Source organism: Zonotrichia albicollis, chromosome 6, assembly GCF_047830755.1.
Source record: "Zonotrichia albicollis isolate bZonAlb1 chromosome 6, bZonAlb1.hap1, whole genome shotgun sequence".
Classification (NCBI taxonomy): Eukaryota; Metazoa; Chordata; class Aves; order Passeriformes; family Passerellidae; genus Zonotrichia; species Zonotrichia albicollis.
The window spans coordinates 14396885-14419455 of record NC_133824.1 but is presented as its reverse complement, the minus strand read 5'-3'; the positions used below and the strand labels follow the sequence as shown (position 1 = coordinate 14419455).

Genomic DNA, 22571 nt, shown 5'->3' with positions numbered 1-22571 from the left:
TTTAATTCATTCACACCATCCCCTGCAGCATAAATTTCTCTAAACACAGGATGAAACACTAAAATTGCACTATTGGCTCTAAGGGGAAAAAGCTGTGAGTAAATCTGAATGATCCAAATCCCAATGTCCAGCTGCTGAAACAACTGTTAAAACAGGTGTGTCTAATTTTAGCTTTTGAAACAGCTGGCTAAGGTGTTGGCTGTGTTTCAGTATCTTTTGCTTAAGGAGAAGGCAGGTGGCATTCTCTGAACAAGCTGCTATTGAATTAGAGAGACCTGTTAATATTAGTGAGTCAACTTAATTCCCTCAACCTGCTAACAAGAGCAGTTTGGAAGGGGCTGGAGAAGAATGACAGGGTACCTTGAATAAACCGAAAGGGCAAGGGTTTGTGGTGTGTTTGTTCTAGCAACAGCAATTTAATCAGTTTAGGAGCATCTGTGCTGCCCATCACTTTGCTGGCTGTTTGAATCCCTTTTGCCTGGGTGACCTGAGGCATGTATGTGCTAGCTGTATTTTTTGAACGAAAGCATACTCCACTGAAGTAAAGATTACACATGAACATGAATAGATTGGCATGTGTGTGAGAGAGAACGTTAAAAAAGCCAACAATAACCCTGCTCGGAGTAATTTGGGATTTTTGTTGCAAAATCAAGCATTCAAAATTGAGGCAAGCTGGAAATCCATGTATCATTTCCCCCCTTCTGCATTTCTTTCAGTATTTTAATCATATCAAGATCAGGATCATATTCTTGTAGACTCCCTATTTGTTTGTGAGCCAGAAAGAATCATTAAGTGAAACATATTTGTATAGATAGAAAATTCTCTAGTTTGTGAAGCCTCTGTTTTAGCTGCTATAAAAATTTTCTGAATAATAAAGAGGAAAGTGGAGTTTTGTAATTAAAGAATCCAATGCTCCACTTGTTTCCCTGGCTCAGCAGCAGCATTCTAGAATGATGCATTCTTCCTAAACAGTTATGAGTATGTTACAGACATGAGGGCAGAAATAATGGATTGTTATCAGTGTACACTTTTACATTGGTGGTTTCTTTATGTCCCTGGGAACAACAGCTGGGGAAGCTGGTCACTATATGAAGTGGACTGTGAATCCCTATTGGAAAAAAAAAACAACTACAAAACCTTGCTGGAAAGAAGTAGGGAGAAGAGAGAAGATATTTTAAGAATGAGGCATTTTGTCATGTTCTTTGGCAGCATCTGACTGTGCCAAGGAAGGTATAGCTCCTCCAGATGTCAGCTATTTAGAGATACACACCAGAAGTTCTGTGGACAACAAATGATTGAATCCCACCAGGATGCTTTTCTTGGCAAGACAAGAAATGGGAGTGAGTGGGTGAGCCTGTGTGTGTTACTGTGCAGGGTGGGATGGGCCATTACAAATATGGGAGATAAGGAGAAAAATGAAGATGGATGGTGGTAAAAATACCTGCTAAATGCCAGCTGTCCCATTTGGATAGAGTGGGATTTTTGCCTGGTTGTCTCAGTGCTTTGTCTAGTGTGATTTTAACCCTATTTTACCATGATTTATGTAACCTAAGCTATGATAAGCTCTGTATAAACATCTGGGTATGTATTATTTTCAGCCTGTAACTAGTGGCCTGAGAAAATTCAATAATGAGAGTGATCTGCTGCAATATGGCTTGCTGGGAAAAAAAAAACAAAAAAACCCAAAAAACTAAAAACAAACAACAAACAAAACACAAATTATTAGATCATCCTTTGTTGAAAACAGAAGTTTTTTACAGCTTTATTCCTTAGATGAAAATTTTGTTAAAAGTATTTTACAGCTCAGCATTCTTTCTGGGGATGGGTCAAAGGGTTTCAAAGAACCCACAAATAATTAGACAACTTGGGGCTTCCCTCAGAGGCCACCCATTTCCCTGACAGAAGTTGGAAATGTGCTGTTCTACTGGTGTTGAAATTTACGCTTGTGTACTATTTTCTTCTCTCCTCTAACTTCATTAGATAATTGATTTCTCTTTCCAGTGCAAGCTTTGTTCAGTGTTTGGCTCTGATACAGAAGAAATGTTTGCAGTGTGGAAGAGCAGCATCCTACCTTTTGGGGTCTAGCTGGTCTAGGTCCTGCTGCCAGTGCCAGATGAAATCTCCCATTTCTAGAGGAGAATAATGCATGATCAAAGGGGAATAGATTAGTCAATTTTGAAGGATTCCTTTTGGGTCATTCTGTACAAGTGTAGAAATGCAGTGTTATTTCTGTCTGGTCTTATGGGGAAACCATGCTTCCACAATCACTCTGTTTGACCATCACCCTTTGGTTGCCTGGCCGGCAGCCACCACATTTGACAGGAGCATTAAAGCCCCAGAGATACTGAATTCCTCCAAAACCTGTTCCCCATCCCTGCTGAGGTGTAAGGGCTGGCCCACTAGCTGGCAGGCTTGCAACTCTGAACCTGCATCCACACTGACTACCTCTTCCTCAGCCAAAGCAAGACATGAGAAGGAAAAGAAATGAAAGGTGTTACAGTGGGGTAAGGAAATAGGATGAAAACCAGAGCACATCAGAGGAAAGAGTGTGAGAGAATGCAGGGGGAACCAAAGGTCATGTGGTGACATTGTGGTGAGCAGGGGAGGGCACACACAACACAACAAAGGGGAATCATAAAGCCTCATTTCCTAATCAGCTATTTCTGCAGTTCTGCTGCTTGTAGAACAAACATTTTTTAGGTAGCCAGGAATATCAGATGCCCTTGTTTTATCTGCCTGCTGCAACATTTCTGGTGATAACACCTAGTGTAGGGGCTGGTAGTGGGTAAGTAGTGTCTCAGTGCAAGAAAATGTGTTATACAGAGCACCTGTATATCTGCTTGTTCTGTTGATCACATACTGCTTTCTGTCTCTTTGGGGTTTTTTTGGTAGCTTGGGCTGTCACAAAATAGCTACCTTCAGATTTCTGTGCAGGAGAAGATCAGAATGCAGAGATAAAGACAGCAACAAAATGATTCACAGTTAGTCATCCTGCAGACCACTCACATTTCTTTCACCCTCATATACCCACCACACTTCTGCCAGTACCCTGGACGAGTCAGTGGCAGACTGTGTGTTGCCATCCTGAGTGCTCACTTTAGGTGACTAATAAAATGGCAAGGGGGGGTGAAATGTGGCATCTAATTAAAACTATGCAGACCTAATTATAACTTAAGGGGTTACTTAAGAGATATATTGGTCCAGGGTGCAGATGGCTTTTGTATGACCAATTCAAACTTCATATGGAAGACGTAAAGAAGTGTGGTTCTTCAAGTGAGTTCCCTCTACAGGTTATGCCAGGCACTCTGCTATTTTCCATTTTTTTTTCTTTTTTGTTTCTTCTGTAGCTGTCCTGGGCTGATGGGCTGGGGAGGAAATAAAGAGGCTACAGGGGAGAGAGCAGAGCAGAAATGTGTGTGCTCTTGTGCATGCACATATGTTTGTATGCATCTAAGGGTAACCCCTGCATTGCTGGTTTTATTTTTTTCCTTGGCCCTTTACAATGAGTAGCTGGATTTTTTGTTGGCTCTGCCCAATAGATAATACATCCATGTTGGTAGCAGTTCATGCCTAATCTGTTGTATACCTATCATTGAGGGAGTTTGCTACTCCTTCCCTTTGTTTCCATGTCCCAATTTGCATGGCCGCCTGGTCCTTAAGGTCCTTGTACTCCTGGTAACTGTACTTGCTCTGGTAGTGTTTGCAGCTCCAGTGGGATTTTGTTGTGTGACGTGCCTTCCCTCCCATTTTGCTCAAAGACTACAGCGCTGGGTAAAGGGAAGTGTTCAGTTTGAGGAGCTTGGCTTTTTGCATCCATGTGAATACTATGAAGACTCTGAATTACATGTGATTTGGAGGATATGACAAGTCAAGGAAACTGCTGGGGCCTCAGGAGACCTGCAGTTCTGGGGAAGCTTGTGTAGGTGGAGTTTGAGACCCTGGGGAGTGACAGGAGAGGGGGGTGCTTCACAAAGAGAGAGATGTTTTTAAAGCAGTTCGTGCTCCTTATTCTCACTATTATGCTTTTGTTGATCCTCTCTGCTGGAGACCAAGTATCCCAGTAAGGTCCCTGATCAGTTGCTGCAAATGGACCCAGAGTGTATTCTGCTTCCATCTCTTTGATTTGTTTGTGTGGGTGCATTCCATGCCTTGAAGCCAGGGCCTGTCCTTGGAAGTATTTCATATATCAGCCGGGAACAGGTAGCTGATGCTGTATAATTACTCATCTGAGCATAATACTGCAGTGACCAAAGCTGCACTTTCTGCTTTTAAAAATCTCAGTGCAAAAGGCCTAGGAGCCTGTGGACCAGGGCTTAGTGGTATTTTCCATTAAAAATATATATAATTCCGTTACAAAATATATAACTGGGAGTACATAGCAGGGTGCCAATATGAGCTCTCCTTCTGTGCAAGAGGGGCAAACACCTTATAGAGAATGTAAAAAGGAGTTTTATCAATAAGATACATGAAATAATTATTCTGGTGTATGCAGTGCTTATAAGACTTTATCTGAAGGACTGCATCCAGTCTAGGACATTGCACTTCAAGAAAAATGTGGATACTTTGAAAAAGTCTCTAGGAAACCAGCAATAATGAGTGGAGTCTAAATCCCATACATTTCTAAGGAACAATAGAGCAAATGTCCTAGTCTAGGGAGGAGGGATATAGCAAAAGTCTTCAAATAGTATCTGTAAAGAGGAAGGAAATAACACCTCAATAATGCAACTGAAAATGTGTGTGTACTGTATATTGGGGAATTACAGACTGCTAGGAAGGGAACATATAGAACACTAGTAAATCAGGCCAGTTTTGAACTTTAAACCAAAACTTTACTGAACTCATTGAGTAGCAGCACACTTTATTCCAGTGGTTAGTTCTCAAATATTATAATTAATTATTGCTTTATATATAAAACTACAGAACTGTTGTTCTTTAACATTTATGTCCTAAATTAACTGTGACTATACAGTGCCACAGAGCTGATTCTTTACACTTAGCACTGACAGCTACAGTTCTTGATTGCTTTAGCTGCAGAAGAAGTGAGAAGTAGAGAAGGATGAGAGAAGTTGGAAGTGATGCTGGCTTGTCATCTTCCATATCCAATTACCCTTTACGTGCTTGATTCTTTAATGCTATTTTGATCTCCCAAAAATGGGATCTTCAACTGCCAACAGTGCTGCTTCTCCTGTTCTTTTTCCCCCAGACATGCTTCTTGTGTGTTAGCAGGATGCCTGTCTGTTTGCATCCCTTATGCTTATCTTGTCCTTTGTAGCAACTTTTTGTTTCCTGGAGGCCTCCTATGAGCAAATAACTGTGTCTTGTTTGCCTGTTTGGTGGTCACGTTGCTCACAAACTTAGTGAGATGCTTATATTTACCATAAGACTGTTGCAATATATTATCTACTGCTGTTAGTTACAATATTTTAGTATGTTTATACCTGGGCAGAAGGAAAGCTAAGATTAATTATATCCTGAATAATGCATTTCTAGTTCATACATGTCACACATGACTTCTTTGATTATGGCAAATTTTGAGAAGGAGGGAAAAAATAGATTCATAAAGTTGCTGTTGTATATTGCTTCCAGAGAATGGATTCTTCATCATTGCACTTGGGATATCAGCAAGAGTCTTGTAGGCAAAGTTTATACTGCATTGGTGGAGAGAGGGACAATATAACCCCTTCAGGTCTGTCTGCTCTGTTATGAGCCTAGTTACCTGGAGGGGAAAAGTTCATTTCCACTGTGGCTGAGAGCAATTGTACTGTATACTTGTTCTACCCTGTGCAGGTTGTGTAGCACAGGCACCACCTGTAATAACAGCTGTCCCCTTTGGGCATGGGGAAGGCCATCTAACAGCTTCTTGTTTGTTACAACCTAGCTGGTAAGTAATTTGACACAGACCATGCAGAATGGGCTCCTTCAGGGTTAAAAGCAGAAGAGTTGTTCCCCACAGCATCTTCTTTTGTCCTTCAAATTTTTAGCTTTGGCTGCTCTGACCTTCTTTTTCTTTTCATCTCCTGCACTCTGACAAGGTATACATCTTAGGAAATTACACCTACCAGCAGCTCCCACGCAAGGAGGCTTGGCTGCTGGAATCAGTTTGCTCTTTGTCAGGTGGTGAGACACTCGGAGCATTGAAAGGTTTTCCCCCTATATCTTTCTTTGCTTTTAATTCTTTTTTTTTTTTTTTTGGTGGCTGGATGACCACAGCAAACAGCAGTCACCTGGAAGTTATTGCTGTGAGTTGAACAGGTGATTGCAGGCAAAAGCCAGGCAAAAATGATAGATGGAAGAGAGAAGGGAAGCAGAGGGGAGCCTGTGCACAGTGAATATTAGAGAACTCACTTTTCATTAGCACAGTCAGTTTAAAGGAGCAACAGTATTTCCAGCTTTTCCTTTCTGTGTCAGACAAGATTTCTTTGAGTGCAAAAAGAAAAATAAGTCTTCTTTCTGCTTTCATCAGTAAAATTAAAGTAGTTCCCTATTTATCTCAGCAGATATTTTAGCTCCATCTATTCTCTATGTCTTTCTACTTCAGTATTTCAGCTGATATTTAGATTTTAGAACTCAGAACTCTTAAAAATAATTTCCCAGCTAAGTGTTTCACACTAAGAATTTGTAACATGGATGTTAGTTCTGCAGTATTAATATTTGCCCTGGTGTCTAAGGCACGGCTTGCAGACCTTCCAGATCTAGATCTGCAGAAAAGATACAGACAGAATTACAGTGGGCAGCATCTGTGATGTGCTGGTGCATCTAACCTCCTGCTGCTGTGAGAGTCACTGAAGGCAGGGGAGTCACAGCAGTGTGTTATCCCAGGCAGGGCTCACACTAGGCTGGAAACAGGCTGTTCCCCTTCACCTGAGACTTGCCAACACGGATTCCAAACATAAGAAGGTACACCTATCATTTTGTTTCCATAAACAGAGTAGCCACGTGGATCTATAGTATCAGTTCCTATGGGTTAGGCTAGAGATGAATTTTGCTCAACATAAAATCAGGGTAAATCACAGATGTGTAAGAGGGGGCTGTTATGAATGATGGAAACAAGTTCTACAGGTCACTACCATTTTATACTGATACATTTAGTGAAACTTAGGTAGTAGAAGTGTGAATACTGTGAAAGAAAGATCAGAAAATTAAACTGCTGGGCTCTTTTTCTTCATTGGTGATTTAGTAATTATCTAAGGTCAAGCACTGGGCAACTCTGATTTTTTCAAACTCGTCTAGTCTTTTAGTTTCTAGAATCTTTCTGAGCCTGAACAAACCTTTGATAAAAAAGTCACATTGCTGAAAGGGATACAAGAAGTCCAAGCAGGTTCTGTTTCTCTGCCTGACAAGCTTTGAGCAGCTGCCATTGAGCCCAGCTTTTACTGAGAGTAAGAGATAGATGCAGTTCCAACCTTCCTGGAGGAAAAAGCTCTGCAGCCACAGAAGAACAGCTGTCTCTTGTGAGATGAGAGTCTGCCTGTCAGCACATGGCTAAGAGCAGACTAGAGCCTGTTTAGCCCACTTTGATAAAGTACCCCAGAGGGTGGGACTAAAGTGTTGGTGAGACAGAAGGGGAGAGGGTTCGTACCTGAATAACAGAACCTCCTTATGATGATTGAAATAAACTAAACTTGAGCGTCCTTTATTTAACACAAATCCCATTCATAATTGCTGATCTGCTGGAGATCAGAGGTGTGAGAAGGATTTTGTCCTCATTTTTGAGGCAGCTTTGGGAGAGAGGATGCTTGCTGGTGCTTTGTGCAGGTGGTCAGGGGTATCTCTGCAGCACTTTCTGTGAAGGAGAATTCCCAGGGATGAGAGAGTGAAGAGCTCCCATGCTCAGGGCTGAAAGATTGGGACAGACACTCCTGTGTCAAGGCACTATTGCCAGTGCCTTCCATTCTCATAGGTTTGCAGACTAGCAGACTGTGGCCAAGAAAAGGTACTGTTTGCTCATAAAGCTGTTCTGACATATGTTGGCTCATGCCTTTCCAGCAAGTCTATAATCTCTCCAGGGAAGGGACTCTCAGCTTGTGTTAGTTTGCATAGTGCTGAGTACAGTGGATCAGCCTTTGCACATTATCCAGCAAACAGGCAATTTTAACATGTTATTGTCAGTTTGCATTAGCAAATCCTGACATTGCCTCTTTCCCAATTATAGTTGATTAATGCTTATCAAAAAGAGACATGTTGCTGTACTTGTGTGCCCATGCACTTGTTCTTGCTTATTTCCACCAACATAGGACTCTGGGTGTGTCAGAAAGTCTGAACTTTATGAGATTTTTGGCCCTTAAATTGGATGTTTGATAGAACTGAATTTGTGTCTCAGTGGTTACCATCCCTTTTGGCTAACTTACTGCTAGCCCAGACTACCTGGTTGTAATTAACTTGAATTTTTCTTTCACAAATGAACACCAAGGGTCAGATTTCCCTTCACTGGTGTCAATCTACTGGCTGTGTTGAGTTTATTCACTCTGACATAAATGAGAACAAAACTAGGCTCTAAAGCTTCTATATCAGTTGCTTTTGGCAATCTGTGGTCCATTGGAGCTGAGCAGAAAAGAGAATACCTGACCTTTGTTACTGGTAACATGTAAGACATATGCTTCAACTTTTGCAGGTAACTGGACTTAGTGGTTTTTAAAGGAAAGCACAGAAGCCCTGAGAAAAGGTTCCTCCTTTTCCTTTTTTTTTTTTTTTTTGCCAGATACGGACTAAAGCTGAGAACTACAGAGACTGCAGCAAGTTGGTTGTATGCAAGAAAAGTACTGCACACAAGGAAAGTGCTGCATAACAGCAGCTGTGTGCGTACTTCTCAGCCCTGTCCTGGAGCAACCCTCCCCTTTCGCTCTGGATGAGCAAACACTGATAATTTTTTGGTGCTGCTGGGTCCTGCCTCTTGAGGCTGCCTGCAGAGAGACAGTGATGACAAGGACAGTGGGGCACCAGGGACTAGTCTCAGAGCAGTTAATTCTGCCAGCAGTGCTGAGGAATTTACCAGGATTTTTGGTCATTGCTGTTGTCAGCAGAATTTGAAATAGCTTGCTAAAGACAAAGGTGTCTATATGCCAGTCCTAAGCTCTCTGCAGCATGCAATTCCCTCTGGTTTATTTTAGTTTAGTTTATTTAAAACTGTATTTTAACATCATATGTATGACATATTTTCACCCTCCTTGTTTTTGTAAAAGTACATTAAAAAAAAATAATGGAAGTGTTTTGAACCTTGAGAGAAGCAGTTCAGTCTGGCAAAAGCTTCTGGGTGACAGGCTGTTCTAGCTGACCTTATTCTCTTAACCTTATTATATACCAAAGCACTGACTAACACTGTACCTTGTTAGCCTCTACTGGTGGAGGCAAAGCTGTCCTCTCTCTGGCAGGCACCTTGCCCTGATAAATGCTAATCAACTTTCCCCATTGGATCCAGTTTAAAATATCTGTGATTTTACAGCAGCACTGATTTCTCAGTTCTGAGTGCAACAAAGTACTTAACTGCTAAGATTTAGTAAGAAACATAGAGAAAGTTGTACTTGATCCTTTAAATAAGGCAGAGTACAAATCCTTACTGGGCTTGAAGATGACTGGGTCTCTTTCTGGGATTCTAAAACTCAGAAACAATTGTTTTATTATTTCTCATTTCTGCAGATTATAGTGACCCTCTGCTCTTTTAGTAAAAGAAACAGCTGTGTAGGAAATAAGACTTTTCTCATATTTTTAGGGCACAACATATCATGGAAACCATTATCCTTTAAGGGATTCCATCTTGGTTCTGAAGGGACAAGAGCATTTAGAAAGACTATGTTTACCCAGATCAAATAAACTAATATGAATACAACAAAGCCAGCCTCTTCTGAAGTAAATCTAATGGGAATAATGTTGAAACCTCACTTCTGACTATAAACTTCCCCTTGCCACCCAAAAGGAAGACTGCAATTGAAATCTGCCCTTTTCCTGCAGTGGTGCTGCTAAATAAATGAGTCACCTGTGAACTACAGGGCAGTAAATACATCCAGTGACATCTCATAAAGCAAGGCAGAGTGAAGTTCCAGTACTTTATGGTGTCACCAGAATCCTGTGATGTATTTATAGCTAGCTTCACAGGTTTTGCCTTTTTTCATTATTTATTTTTATGGTGTACTCCTAGAGTTTGGTTTTCTTGGCCCTTCTCATTTTTGCCTAAGGCAGTTTAACCACTGGTTTCCAGCAAAGGAAGGTTGGTAGGCAGAATGTAGAGCAAATCCCCATCAGAGGGCCAACACACAGCCACTCTATTTCTCCTGTTCATGGACTGTCCAGGCATTTTCTGTCTCTGGCCAGGGCAGTCTGAAGTGATGCTCACCTTTGTATGTCCTACCAGCACCTAGGCTGGTACCTCTGTATGTGGGGAAGGATTGGTGGCAGACTGAATGAGGAAAAGGAGCAGTGATTTGTTTTTGAGCTTGGTAATTTATTGGCCATTGTGGGCTCTGTCTCCCACAGCAACCCAAGAGGTAGGTGGGCAGCATGAACAGGGGATTGTGTGAGGAGAAGAGGATGTGGCCTGTTGGACTGTTAAAGGGGAATTAAAAGCCGAAGGATGCTACCACAGTTTAGTCAGAGAAACAACCTCTTCTGTTTTCTTCTCTTTCAGTAATAGGGCAAATAGCTGCAGGACAGGGGCAAGGAGAGTATCCATGCAGTTCCCCTGCTCTTATCTCTAGAACTGCACTTTCTAAAACATTTATATTTTCCACACAAAGTGATGAATTTTCCACCCCTGCCTCCTGGAAAGCAGCACTGAGTCCTCAGTGTTTAAACCTGTAGCACCTGTAGCCCCTTTGACTCATCCTGTAATATGTGACACGTTCTGTCCTTTTTGTAATGCTGTAGCCACAGAAAACAGAAAGTAAGATGATGGGAGGCAGATCTTTGTTGCATTGCTTATAATTATCTGGTCTGAAACTCATTCAGATTTCTTTTATTTTACAAATCAGCTACTCAGTGATGTGTATTTAATACCTGTCCTTCTCCTCTTCCCCTGAATCAGGCTCCCTACAGCTTAACTACACAATAAATTTTTTGGAGTACTTTGTCTGTGGACTGCGGGAAAATTAGGACTTCTGTGATGAGGGATTCAAGGGTGCTGACTCATGGGTCAGCAGCCCTTCAAGGTGTGATGACAGGTTACATTCCCCCCTTCCCCCAAGTACATATTTATGTATGTGGTATCCCACCACATGTATGGCAGCAACCTCAGTTTCCTCAACAAAACTCAAGACCAGGAAAAGTTGTTTTGCACAGATAAAACTGCTCTGTGCCCTCTGTATGGCACTGCAAACTTGCCATCCAGGAGGCACCTGCACTGCAGGGTACTCAGTCCTGTCACCACATGGGTGTCCCATTGTCAGGAATGCTGATATTCACGCTTTAAGGCCAGCAAATTGCCACCAAATCAGTCAAACAGTTTATAATAACAGCATGTAGTGCTTGGGAGGGAGAATCTCAGTGTCTGTTCAGTTCCCATGTCTATCAGTCACTCACTGGCTCAACATGACTGAGCCTCTGTTTCCTTATCTACAGAATGGCAAAGCAATACCTAAAGCTGTTGAATGGCTTCATTAATAAAAGATTTTAAAGCACTCTGAGAGTCTTAGGTGGCAGATGGGAGATAAATGTGAAGATAATATTCTTGCTTTTCACAATCACTGATTAAACCCAGCAAAAGAGCAAAGCATTTCTGGATGTTTAGCCCCTGATTTAGATCACTTATACTCTAAGTTACTAGAAAATAAATTACAAGCATATCAGGCTCAACTAATAGTATTAGGTGTGCAACTCAGGCTGATCATTACAAGTTACTGACATGTACCAAATTGAGATCAATGACGGAAAACAGAGCACCTCAGTGTTAGGGAATAGTCGAGTCAAACAGCAGCTTTCAGAGGCGCATGCGTGCACACCTACAAACACGGCTCTAGAGGGGAAAACAAAAAACTTACAGTCATAAACAATTTATTCGTTTGTATGAATAAATGAAAGGGAAGGAGGCAGTGCAGTGCAAGGTGAGTCCTGGGGCTGGCTGGCTCCTTTTCTAAAGCTCTTTATTGACTCCCTGAGTGATCGTGTGTAAGTCACTTCACTCCTCGTGCTTGCCTTTCCCACTGTGACTGGGGATTTTTGCAATGCAAATTGATAGGCAGTAAATTACTAGATAAAGCTACTGCATTTGTTTATTAATTTATGGGCTGCAAACTCCGGCTGCATTCCTCACTCTCCGAGGATTAAGTGCAGATACTCCTGCTTGGACTACACCTATTGTTGCAGGAGCCTTAAAAAAAAAAAAAATCGTTAAGAGCCGCAGGGAGTTTTAAAGAGCGCGATCGTTCCTGGTTCTTCGTTTGCTCCTGAGCAGGTGCGGCCGCAGGACGAGCCCTGGGACAGGCGGCGCGGCGGGACGGTAGCGCTTCAGCGCATCCATTCCCGCGCCGCGGCCGAGGGCTCCCCGCACCGGCTGCCCCCCGGGCCCCAGCGAGACGGCGGCACGGGAGGAGGTCCCGTCCCCGCACGGACGGGGTGGGCGCGTTTGCCCGGGGCTGCGGTGGGTGCCGGGCTCCGTTCCCGTGCGGCGGCTCCGGAGCCAGGTGTTCCCGGGGGCCGGGGGCGCGCGGGACCGCACGAGCGCATGAATGGCGGGGGCGGTGCCGCGCCCCGGCCCCGCCTCTCCCCGGAGCCAGCCAGTCCCTCTGCGCAGCGCTGCCGCCGCTCCCATTGGCTCGCCGGCGCCGGGACATTTGCATGCAGCTCGCTCATTGGCGGAGCCGCTTCCCCGGCCGCCCCGGCTGCGCTTCACCTGCGCCGCCGAGTTGGCCGCACTTGGCGCCGGCCGCCCGCCCGCAGCCAGCCCCGGCTCCGCTCGCTCCGCGTCCGCACCGCGCCGCCCGCCCCGCCGCTCCAGCCCGCTCCAACCCGCCCGGGAGGACCTGGCGATGCGCTCTACGGCCTCGCAGGGTTAATCGTCTTGTGCCCTCGGTCGCCTGGATTCGGTGGAAGGAGGATGATAATCTAGATTGCTATGTGTGTGTGTGTGTGCGCGCGTGTGCGTGTCCTAGCAGTTCTGCATTGCAACACTTGCTAGTGGAGAAGCAAGAGAAACCCCCCGGCATTGGGATTAAAAAAAAAAAAAAAATCAAAAATTTACCTGGGGTCCCTGGCTTATTTCTTCTTTTTCGTCTTTAATAGTCCCTCTCAGCAAAGTGAGAGACAGGAATCGCATGCAGGGAAAAGTCCTCAAGGACCCCGTGATCCTGGAGGAACCTGAACAGGACCCTCGTGCGGACATGTGCGGCTTTCCTGCGCACTCCTGGAGGCTCGGTACGGCCGCGGGGTTCCTGCCACAGTAGATCCAGCCCTGGGAAACGGCGCGTCTTATTCGTCTCTGTGTGGTTACTAACCTTCCCCCTCCCTCCCCTTCCCCGCTAGCACTCGCTCTCTCGCACACACAGTCTCTTTTCTTCTTGAGCACACACGCACACCCCTAGAGCCTCGGAAGCGACTCTCCTTTTTGCTAGCATGGGTCCCCTGGCATCATGAACGTTATTCTCTCTCCCTGGCTGGAATTCAGACTGCCCGTCTGTAGGTGTCTTGTGCCTTGACCATGCACCTGAGAATAGACCCCAGCATTTGCCCGGGACGCCGCCCCGCCTGGACCCTGTGGATGTGCTCCCTCTTTTGGGGATGTATCGTCAGCTCTGTGTGGAGTTCCTCTAACGTGGCTTCTTCTGCCTCCTCTTCCTCGTCTGTTTCTCAGGCTCAGTATGAGCATCACTTCCACGGCAGCAAGCACCACTCTGTGCCTATCTCTATCTACCGCTCCCCTGTCTCCCTCCGAGGAGGACACGGTGGGTTCCCACTCTTGTTTCTTTCTAACCTTTTTGCAGAGCAGTTGGAGCAGCAGAGGGGGAGCAGGGACGATGGCTGTGTCTCCGGGGGAGGGGGGTCCTCCCTGCCCCTCATATTTCTGCCCCCTCCCCATTAACCCCCACTCCTCCCCTGCCCCCGAGCCGAGCCTGGGGCTGAGGACGCACCCTTCCAGAGGCGCCTTCCCGGGCCGCTGTGCTCCAACAGGGACGGAGGGTGGGGGCCGGGACGGGCTCGAGTCGCTCCGTGGCAGCGCCGAACAGCTCGGGACGGTGGAAGGGCATCCGCTGCTGTCCCGCTGGGATCCTGCCACGGGGAAGCACTAACTCCCTGGCTTGTAGTGGCTGGCATGGTCATTGCAGCAGCGCAGCTTCCCCGCCGGCCACGCTGGTTTCCCGGTTGGCCGGCTGCGCGAGGGCCAGCCGGAGCTTGGGGAATTGCCGCCGCTCCTCCCCTGCCTGCGCGCTCGCAGCGTTCCTGGGTGAGGAGAGGAAGGGGCGTACAAAGGAAAAGGCGAGGTCTCGTTCCTGCTCCTGGCTTCCTGCTTGGTATCTGGTACTGTCTTCCTGGGAAACCCTGGGGCAGGAAATAATAGGGAGTAGGTTTTCAGTCTGGCAGCAAGGGAGAAGGGGAAGAGAGTGTCTAAAGAGAGAGTGAGAGGGCCAGCATCTTGCCCCTGAAATGCTGAGCAATGCTCAGCATCTGGACCTACACAGTCTCTTAACCAGCTCTCTCAAGTCTTCCTACCCTGACAGGAGTTGGCCTAGGCCTGTCAGGCATGGGGGCTTTTCCTCATCTCCACCTTCTCCTGTCTGCTGTCCTTGTCCTTAGCTCCTGTTTTCAGTCATATCAGCTGGGAGAGGCCGGCAGGCCAAGGCCTGGGCCTTTCCCTCCAGGGCTGCAGGTCAGGGTCAGGTCTGGCCTTCCATCGTAGGAGTATTCACCTAGAGATTCACATTGGTGCAGGGCAAGAAGAGGAAGAACCAGTATGAGAAATGAAACATAGGCACGCTTTGAAGGAGAGGGAAGGGAAGGAAGGACGAGCCCTGGCACAGTTGGTGCCGCATGACATGGCTGCAGCAGAGACTATGGGGACGTGCTGGCAGGGCTGCATCACGATTACCAGGATATTGAAACCTGGAGCACTGGAGCACAGATAAGTGCTCAGACGACCAGCAGAGCAGTCTGAACGGTTCAAATGGCACAGCGATGAATGGAGCTCCAGTGAGATCTCTAGGTGCATTGGCAGAGCTGTGGAAGAGGCTCGGTATTGCAGGTCTGAGCCAAGGAGCGCTGGAGGGGGAAAGGGCTCAGGAGCACAGCCAGGAGGCAGATGCTGCAGGTCACAGCTGAGCACCAGCGGAGCAGGTCTGTGCTAGCAGGAGGTGCCCTGGCAGAGCTGCTGGAGGGCATTGGGAGAGGGTGACAGGGAGCTCTGCAAGGTAGGTCGTGATGCTGTGGCAGTGCGGGAGGGGGAGCCCAGGGCACTGCAGAACAGCACCATGCTGCAGAGGCCAGGGCTCAGGACTGAAGTGGCACTGGGTGCAGTAGGTTGAGTGGGAGGTGTTCAGCCATTTCTGCAGACACAAGTGGCACTGTCCTTTCAGCCTATCAAACTCCCACTTCTGCTCCAAAGTTCAAATCCATCCTAAAATGCAAGAGAAACATTCAGGCCCCACATGGGAAGGGACTCAATGCTATGCCAGACATTGAGACCATCTGTTAAGCACCACCCATGTGAAACTCAGTTATGGGTTATTAATCACTAGCAGCAGGAGCCCTGTTATTTGTAGCAATGCTTGAGGACCATGTGAGAGAGTCCCTGTTGTGCTAAAGCAAGACATATGAGGGATCAGCCAGTCACTGCCCCAAAAGGTTTTCAACCCCTCAGCTTTTGTAGCTTAGTTCTGTGATGAAAGGGGATAGCAAAGTCTGGCTTGTAGGTCACTTGTGAAGAAAGGAGAGAAGGATGTCACAAAATGTGATAGTGTTTGGCTGTGCTGTTAAAGTCAGGCAGTAGTCTGTGTGAGAGTCTACAGTGTGTTTCCTGGTCAAGAAATGATAGCTCTTTTCTCCTTGATGGCTTTTCCATCTGCCCTGAAAGTCAAGCAAAACCTCATTTAAGAGTCAGGATCAAAAGCAGTTATCAACTTCAGTGAGAAACAGGCATTTTTTTGATGTCCCCATTGCAGAAAGGAATCAAGGGAAATAGAGAATTCAGGGAGCTCAGGTTAATGCATAAGTCAATGTTAGTGGTTTGGTTTTTTGTGGGATTTTTTTTTTTCTTTCCTCATCATGCCTTGTAGCAAAGCTATCATAAAAACCTCCTTTGGCCACGAATAAGAGGGTGAATGAGGTGGGCAGATTGAGAGAGGAAGAAGAGACCACAAAGACAGCTGGTCTTGGAAACATGCATGGTTTATTTTTGTGTGTTCTTTCACTGTTGCACAACAGAGACCCTTGGAACTTGGATCTGTAACAGCGTTGAGGAGTCAGATTCCAAAGAGACTGTGCACTCCCTGTGTTTCCTGGGATTTTGATAATTTGTTTTTTCCCTAGAGAAATAAATTCATTCTGATTGCTGCCGTGCTTAGTGACTACATTAATACTGGTTTTGGAAGGAATCATATCAGGATCATTACCACCCTGCTGTGTTGTCTTCCAGCCCCACGGTGCTGACCACTGGGACTCAGTCTTGTATTTAAACATATTTTCCTTTTTTCCTCCTACATCCCAGTGGATTTCAATCTGTTTGAAGAAGCAAATTAATATCTAGCACAGAGGAAAAATAAATGTCTCATGAACAGTGAGCACTTGTTTGGAGCCTGTGTCTTAGTGCTCCTTTAAAATCAGTGGAGACCTTCTTGTGGCTTACCTTGAGCAGGATCTGGCAGTCACTGCTGTGCTGGTGTTACAAGAGTTAATTCTGAAATCACCCAGCTGGTGCTTTATGGTAGTTGGGCTGCATCCTGCAAGTGCAAAACTTGGCACAGCACATCTTCTCAAGGAGAAAGTCTTTCTAACAGATTTACCTCCTTCTCAGCTGAGGAGTGAGCCTGGCCAGGCAGGGGACTTCAGCAAGTTAGAACAAATCTTTTTTCCACGTGAGGACCTTCCTTGACTAGCAGAATGTTTATCCCTTAATAATAGGAAGGGAAACCCTTGATTCCTTTCTGTTTCACTAGGGGCTTGTGAAACAGAGGGAGGAACAAAGTTGGGGCAGTGTTTATTCAAAGTTCACATGTGCTGAATCCTCCTGTCTCCCCTGGGCTGTTTAGCGCCGTGCTGGGTCAGCTGCTTTACTGGAGCCTGCAGCAGTGACTTCACAGCCCTTCTTTCCAATCCTTGTGGCCTCAGCTGATGAATAATGTGTGCCTCTGGTTGACAGATAAAATGAAGGGATTTTGTGTGTGTTTGGTCTTAGTGATGAATTAATTAATTTACTTTCTCTTTTCCTTCTCCGGGTGTTTGTTCTCTGGCTGTCCTTAATGGCTGTGGAGCAGAGGTGCTCGGAGAGGATGTGTGATGCCTTGGTTGCCCCTGGCTGCAGGGACTGCTCTGCAGCTGTGGGAGCAATGCTGGGCACAGGATAGTTTCTCTTCATTTTCACTTTGTGGAGCCTAGGCTAGCCTGGGCTGTTACACTAGTCTTAGGAAAAAGTGTAAGTCTGTTGTGAGGACTTGGTAGTGAGCAATCACCAGATCTTGTGGGTATAACTCTCAGGCCTGAATCAATTCTTAGACATTCTGTTAATTATATGAAACATTTCCTTCTCTTATGTCTTTTTTAAAATTAGCAAATGAGAGTGAATGCTTGGACATATCAAGAGTGTTTCCGTAAGATAGGCAGGGATTCTGCAAAGCAGTGTCAAAGATTGCCACACACAGCTCTAGCAGTACACCCTTTTTTAGAATACATATGTCCTTGCTGCCCATCCAGTGTGACCGGTTCCTCTTCTCAAGATTTTATGTTCTTGCAATCCTGCCTTTTCCTTATGAGAGGAAACAGATTCCCCATCCTTGGCACTGCCCATTCCCCAATACAAAGCAGGACCTTTCCCTTTCCTCCTTCACCAGGAGATTATTTTGAGCCAAGATTGGTAGTTTTAACAAAATGGAAAAAATCGCTCTGTGCAAAGCAGTCAGCGATCCAGCAAAATTAACTTCACTCAGAGCTGAAATTAGGGTTGCAATTAAGTTCTGCAAAGGTGAAATGCTAGTAGTCTGTCTACTTTCTGTGGCTTGCCTTTGTTCTCTTATCAACAATGAAGCCTAATTTTTTGGCAAAGACTAGTGCTGGTGTATGCCTGAATGTTTGCATTCCCTTCCAAGGAGATGTTAACAATGATTAATTATTTTAAAAGAAAGTCTTCTTAAATTATCTCAAGCTGGCTATCCAGAAATCAAAGCATCCAAACTGACTCACTTGGAGTTTTAAGTGATCATAGCTGGGCTTTTCCCTCCCTGTGCTGACTCTGTAGCTCTTCTGAGAGAGCACAGTTTTCAGTGGTTGAATACAGAAAAAATCTGGTATGTACAAAGGCTGTTTCCTCAAAATGAGCTTGCTATTTGAGTTATCCTTTGCATGCTTTTCTGTGAAACAATTTCTGATCAGATGCTTTGACTTCTGATTCTGTTCACTGTATTAACTGTTCTCAGTTTGGGATGGTTTGCATTGATCTCCAAAACTAATGTTAAAGTCTGTTCACCTGGTACTTGTTTTTAGGCGATCCCAATGATCTTATGGTTGTTGGACCCTGTTAGTCTTATTTAATAAATGTCTCTGTGCTCTTTGAAATGTTGCTCAGACCTATTCTGCTGAAGGTATAGTTTCTTAAGACATGTAAAAAAGCTTCCTCTAAAAGCAATGTTGTGCTTGCCCAGATTCTCATAGCACATTTTGCAAAAGGGACAGATCAGGGCTTTCTTCCTCCTTGTATTTCCTTTGCAATTTAGACTGGAGAGAGGTTTCTTTTCTTCATTGTTTCTGCTTTTGGATAATACAGCCCTGACTTTTCAAGGAACTGCCACATTTTTCTGTAGAGGTGACTACATTTCAAAGACAGACGAAAGATCCTGCTGTATGCTTTGTATAGGTATTGATGTTGTAAAGAATGTATGGTTATGTGACATCAGCTATGTAGTCACAATACTGCAGAATGACAATGTTACCTTTTATAATGTTTCTGCATTTAAAAATATATGAGTTTTTTTCCTTATAATACTGGCTAGTTTTTCTTGTTTTCTTTTTCTTTCTGTTCTTTTGCAATGGCATGAAAATATGTGCTTGAACAGTATTATGACAGCCACTGGATTATTATATACTGTGCTGTTGGGAGCTCCAAATTCCTTACACATCTCACTAGAAGGAGGAAAATGCACCTGGGTCATGTAATGTGGCAATACTGACAAGAACATAATAGTCTCCAGCTAGTGATGGGGAAGTCCCATGGTTTCCCATACAGGAGGTAACCAAATAAAGAGCTGGAGCTTCCTGGTGCAAGGAGTAGTTTTGAAGTTTTGTCTGGGAAGTGCAAAGGATGACCATTCTTCTGGTTTTTTTCTTTTCTATGTATGTGCTGTGCCGTAACAAGATCAGCTCTCTGTGTAGTTGCCCAGGATGACAGTCCTGTGCTGATTGGCTGCCTTATTTGGGGGTTGGTTGGTTGGTTGGTTTTCTTCTTTGTTTTTGCCCTTGCTGTCCTGGTGATCTTTGATAACTATGGAAGGTCATTTGTATGAGAAAAAAAAACTAAAGAAAAAAGTTTTCATGTCTTATGTGTAACCTCTGTACACCAAGACACACCAGACGACGTGCAGTTGACCGATGGGTCTGATTTGTTGTACGACCCTGACAAGACATTACTTTACTTTCTGACTTGTTTTCCTCATCTGTGAAATTAAGACAAAACCATTTTTTCACCTAGGTGAGGCGAGCAGTTCTGGTGCATCTGTGTGCTTTGAGATCCCTGGCAGGGATCCACAGAAATGAATGAAACCCCAGTAGTCCTCTTGGGCTTTAGATGTCAGAGAACCTTAAAAGAGCAGCCTGCTTGTATCTCTTCTTGAAGGACAAGCAAGAAACCTTCAGATTCTGAACACAGATCCTAGTAGTGTTATCCCCTATGGCTTTATAACCTGGACAGGCTCTAGTGCTAAATCCCAGCACTGGTGTTTCTGAAGGAGCAGGAGAGCATTTTAGCAGAGTGCTGGCTATGCCAAACTCCAGGGAGCTGCTGGAGCAAGGGACCTGTGATTCACTATGGCTCTCTCACCACTTTTGTGTATTACTGCTCTTGTATTCTGTGTGTGTGTGTTGTTTTTGCACATTAAAACAACTTCTTATATCCCTGAGTGACTTTCCCCCAAACTATGAATTTAAAGTACTTCCGAAACTGTCTTTTAGAATTTGAATATAATTATATGCTTTGGGTGTAAATTGTGGTTTTTGCTACATAAGAAACTAATGGAAATGATCTGCCTGTTCCTGTAGTTTACAGATTATATGCTTTATATCTGGGGATGTATATTTAGGCTGCTTTTCTGTATGGTGTATTAAGATGAAAATGAAGTTAGTGTGAGCTATAGTGGTTGCAAAGCATGAATAGTGAGGCTGATAAAGGACATTACTAAATTGATCTAGTGCTAAAGTTTACTTTATTATCTTTTAGTTTTGCATCTTTCATCTTCTTGCATTCTTGATGCTGGAGGGCAGAAGAGGGGGAAGTATTTTACAGTCTACAGAGGGTCTTGTGTCTGCAGATGATCAAGGAACAGGGTGAATGAATCAGAAAGACATAAAAATATTGCAAAAAATAGATCCTTCACTTATTCTGTGAATACCACGTGGTAAAGAGTGAGGGAAGACTTTGTTTTCCAGAGGGCTCAGGAAGAAAGTACCATCAGTTTAGTCAGCAGGCTCCATTTAATAACTTCAGAGGGAATCAGTTTCTGTGCTATCCTTGGAACTTGATTTTGAATTTAGAATAAATTCAGCATATTAATCAGGTCAAATTACTGGAAGATTATTAATATACATTAACCAGATCAAATTATTGGAAGATTATTACTCTAAATTAAGAAGATCAAATTATTGGAAGAGGCGGGGAGGTGAAGTTTGGATTTTTTTCAAAAAGTTCAGTCTTTAAAGTTGTGCTGCATAAGAACTGACTTTCTGGACATGGTTGGTGAGCTCTTTGTTTCCTTGCTCGTCTGCTGCACTGCCCAGGGATGGTTTTCATGGCTTCCTGTCATGGCTGGATCTTGCAGTTACAGAAGCCTGCTACTCCCTCTCCAGCTGGTTTGCTTAATAACTCCAGCCAGTGGAGACTTTACAGGGGTAACATCCGGAAATGTTTCTGTCCAGCTGGTTCTGTGTGTTTGCTGTCTCAGGTACCAATGTTTCAGTGCACAGAAGTCCTCCTCTTCTGAAAAGGACTTCAACCATGAGCATGCGGACAAAGCAGCAGAGTATGGAAATTCCCTGAGTAGCATTGGGAAGTCAAATACAGGATGGTTAAGGGAGAGAACACATAAAAGATACAATAGACCTGAAATTGTTGAAGAAATTCAAGTGTTTCTGAATAAGAGAATTTAAAAAAAATAGAAAAAAGAAAAGGAATAAAAAAGGACCTGATGAATTTTATTTGGGTGTTACATTGACTGGACTACACATAGAAAATGTGTTCTCCCAATGTCTCTACTTGGCTTCTACGCCGGAAAGATTTGCACTGTCTGATTTAACACATAGGAATTCCTGTGTTTATTGCAATAAAACCTTCAGTTTTTGTAATTTCCTGAGATAGGAAGATCATGTGGGACAGTTCCACTCCAAGGACTCTTGGGGATTGCAGTCATATAGGCATGTTTGCTTACTTACAAGCACTGTTGATCTTTTAGTATCTGGTGAAATGAAAGTGGAAACAGTAGGTTGAAACCTGACATTTTTCTCTTTCCTTTATTTTTTCTTGATTTACTTTTCTAATGGTAGCTTATCTCAGCTTTTCTTATATTCTACTTGTGCTACTGATCATGGTGATGTTCTGTGCTTTCACAGGAGAGTTTGTCATTCACTGATGTTCACTGAGTACAGTGTTTAGGAATGATGGTGGCCTGGATAGGGCCTAGAGTGATCCTCAGTTTACGTGGCCTACATCTAGTCATGTGCTTGTGTAACCTCTCTGTAGCATGACCTCTGCTCCCCCAATGTCATCTTTTCTTTGTAGCTTAGTAGTGAATGCCAAAGCTATTCTAAGTTTCCCTGATCTTGCTCCCCTGTCTACAGTCCAGCATATTTCTGTCAGTGTAAGTTTGGAAGATACTGATGGCTTTGAATGCCTTTTCACTTTTTATTATCTCACCATGGAGCCTGCTCTCTTTCCTGTGCCCTCATGCATTCAGAGGCAGTTCATTAGAGGCAAGGAAAAGACAAAGAAATTAATTTTCCTTGAGAAATGTATTCAGCACCTTATAGAGGCTTGAAGAAGAGAAACAGAGCAGAGAATTCTTACTATCTTATTTTCAAACTTTTTTTTTCATCGAGAATCTGGAGACAAAAACTGTCTGTGCCCTACAAATATCCATTTGCCTTGTAACTTATTTTTCTGACACCAGGACTATGAACATGTCAGGATTGCAGTAGGCTGGAGCAGAATAAGGTGATGTGGGTGCCCGTCCTTCAGAATTGAG

The 22571-nt window shown here is 44.3% G+C and overlaps 1 protein-coding gene across 22 annotated transcripts in view; it reads left to right on the top strand.

Moving 5' to 3' along the window:
* The window catches only part of NRXN3 (neurexin 3), a 970824-nt gene that overhangs the window by 600480 nt on the left and 347773 nt on the right, over positions 1-22571 (top strand). For 3 of the 22 annotated variants that reach the window (XM_014266162.3, XM_005479748.4, XM_014266168.3), the window contains exon 1: positions 13257-13865. The exons of 16 other annotated variants lie outside the window; for them this stretch is intronic. In XM_014266162.3, the coding sequence (XP_014121637.1) occupies positions 13622-13865 (244 nt within the window). In that variant the 5' untranslated portion in view covers positions 13257-13621. Of the gene's footprint in view, positions 1-13253; positions 13866-22571 lie in introns of those variants that run through there. 3 more of the 22 variants (XM_026792244.2, XM_026792237.2, XM_026792212.2) reach the window with 2 other exon arrangements.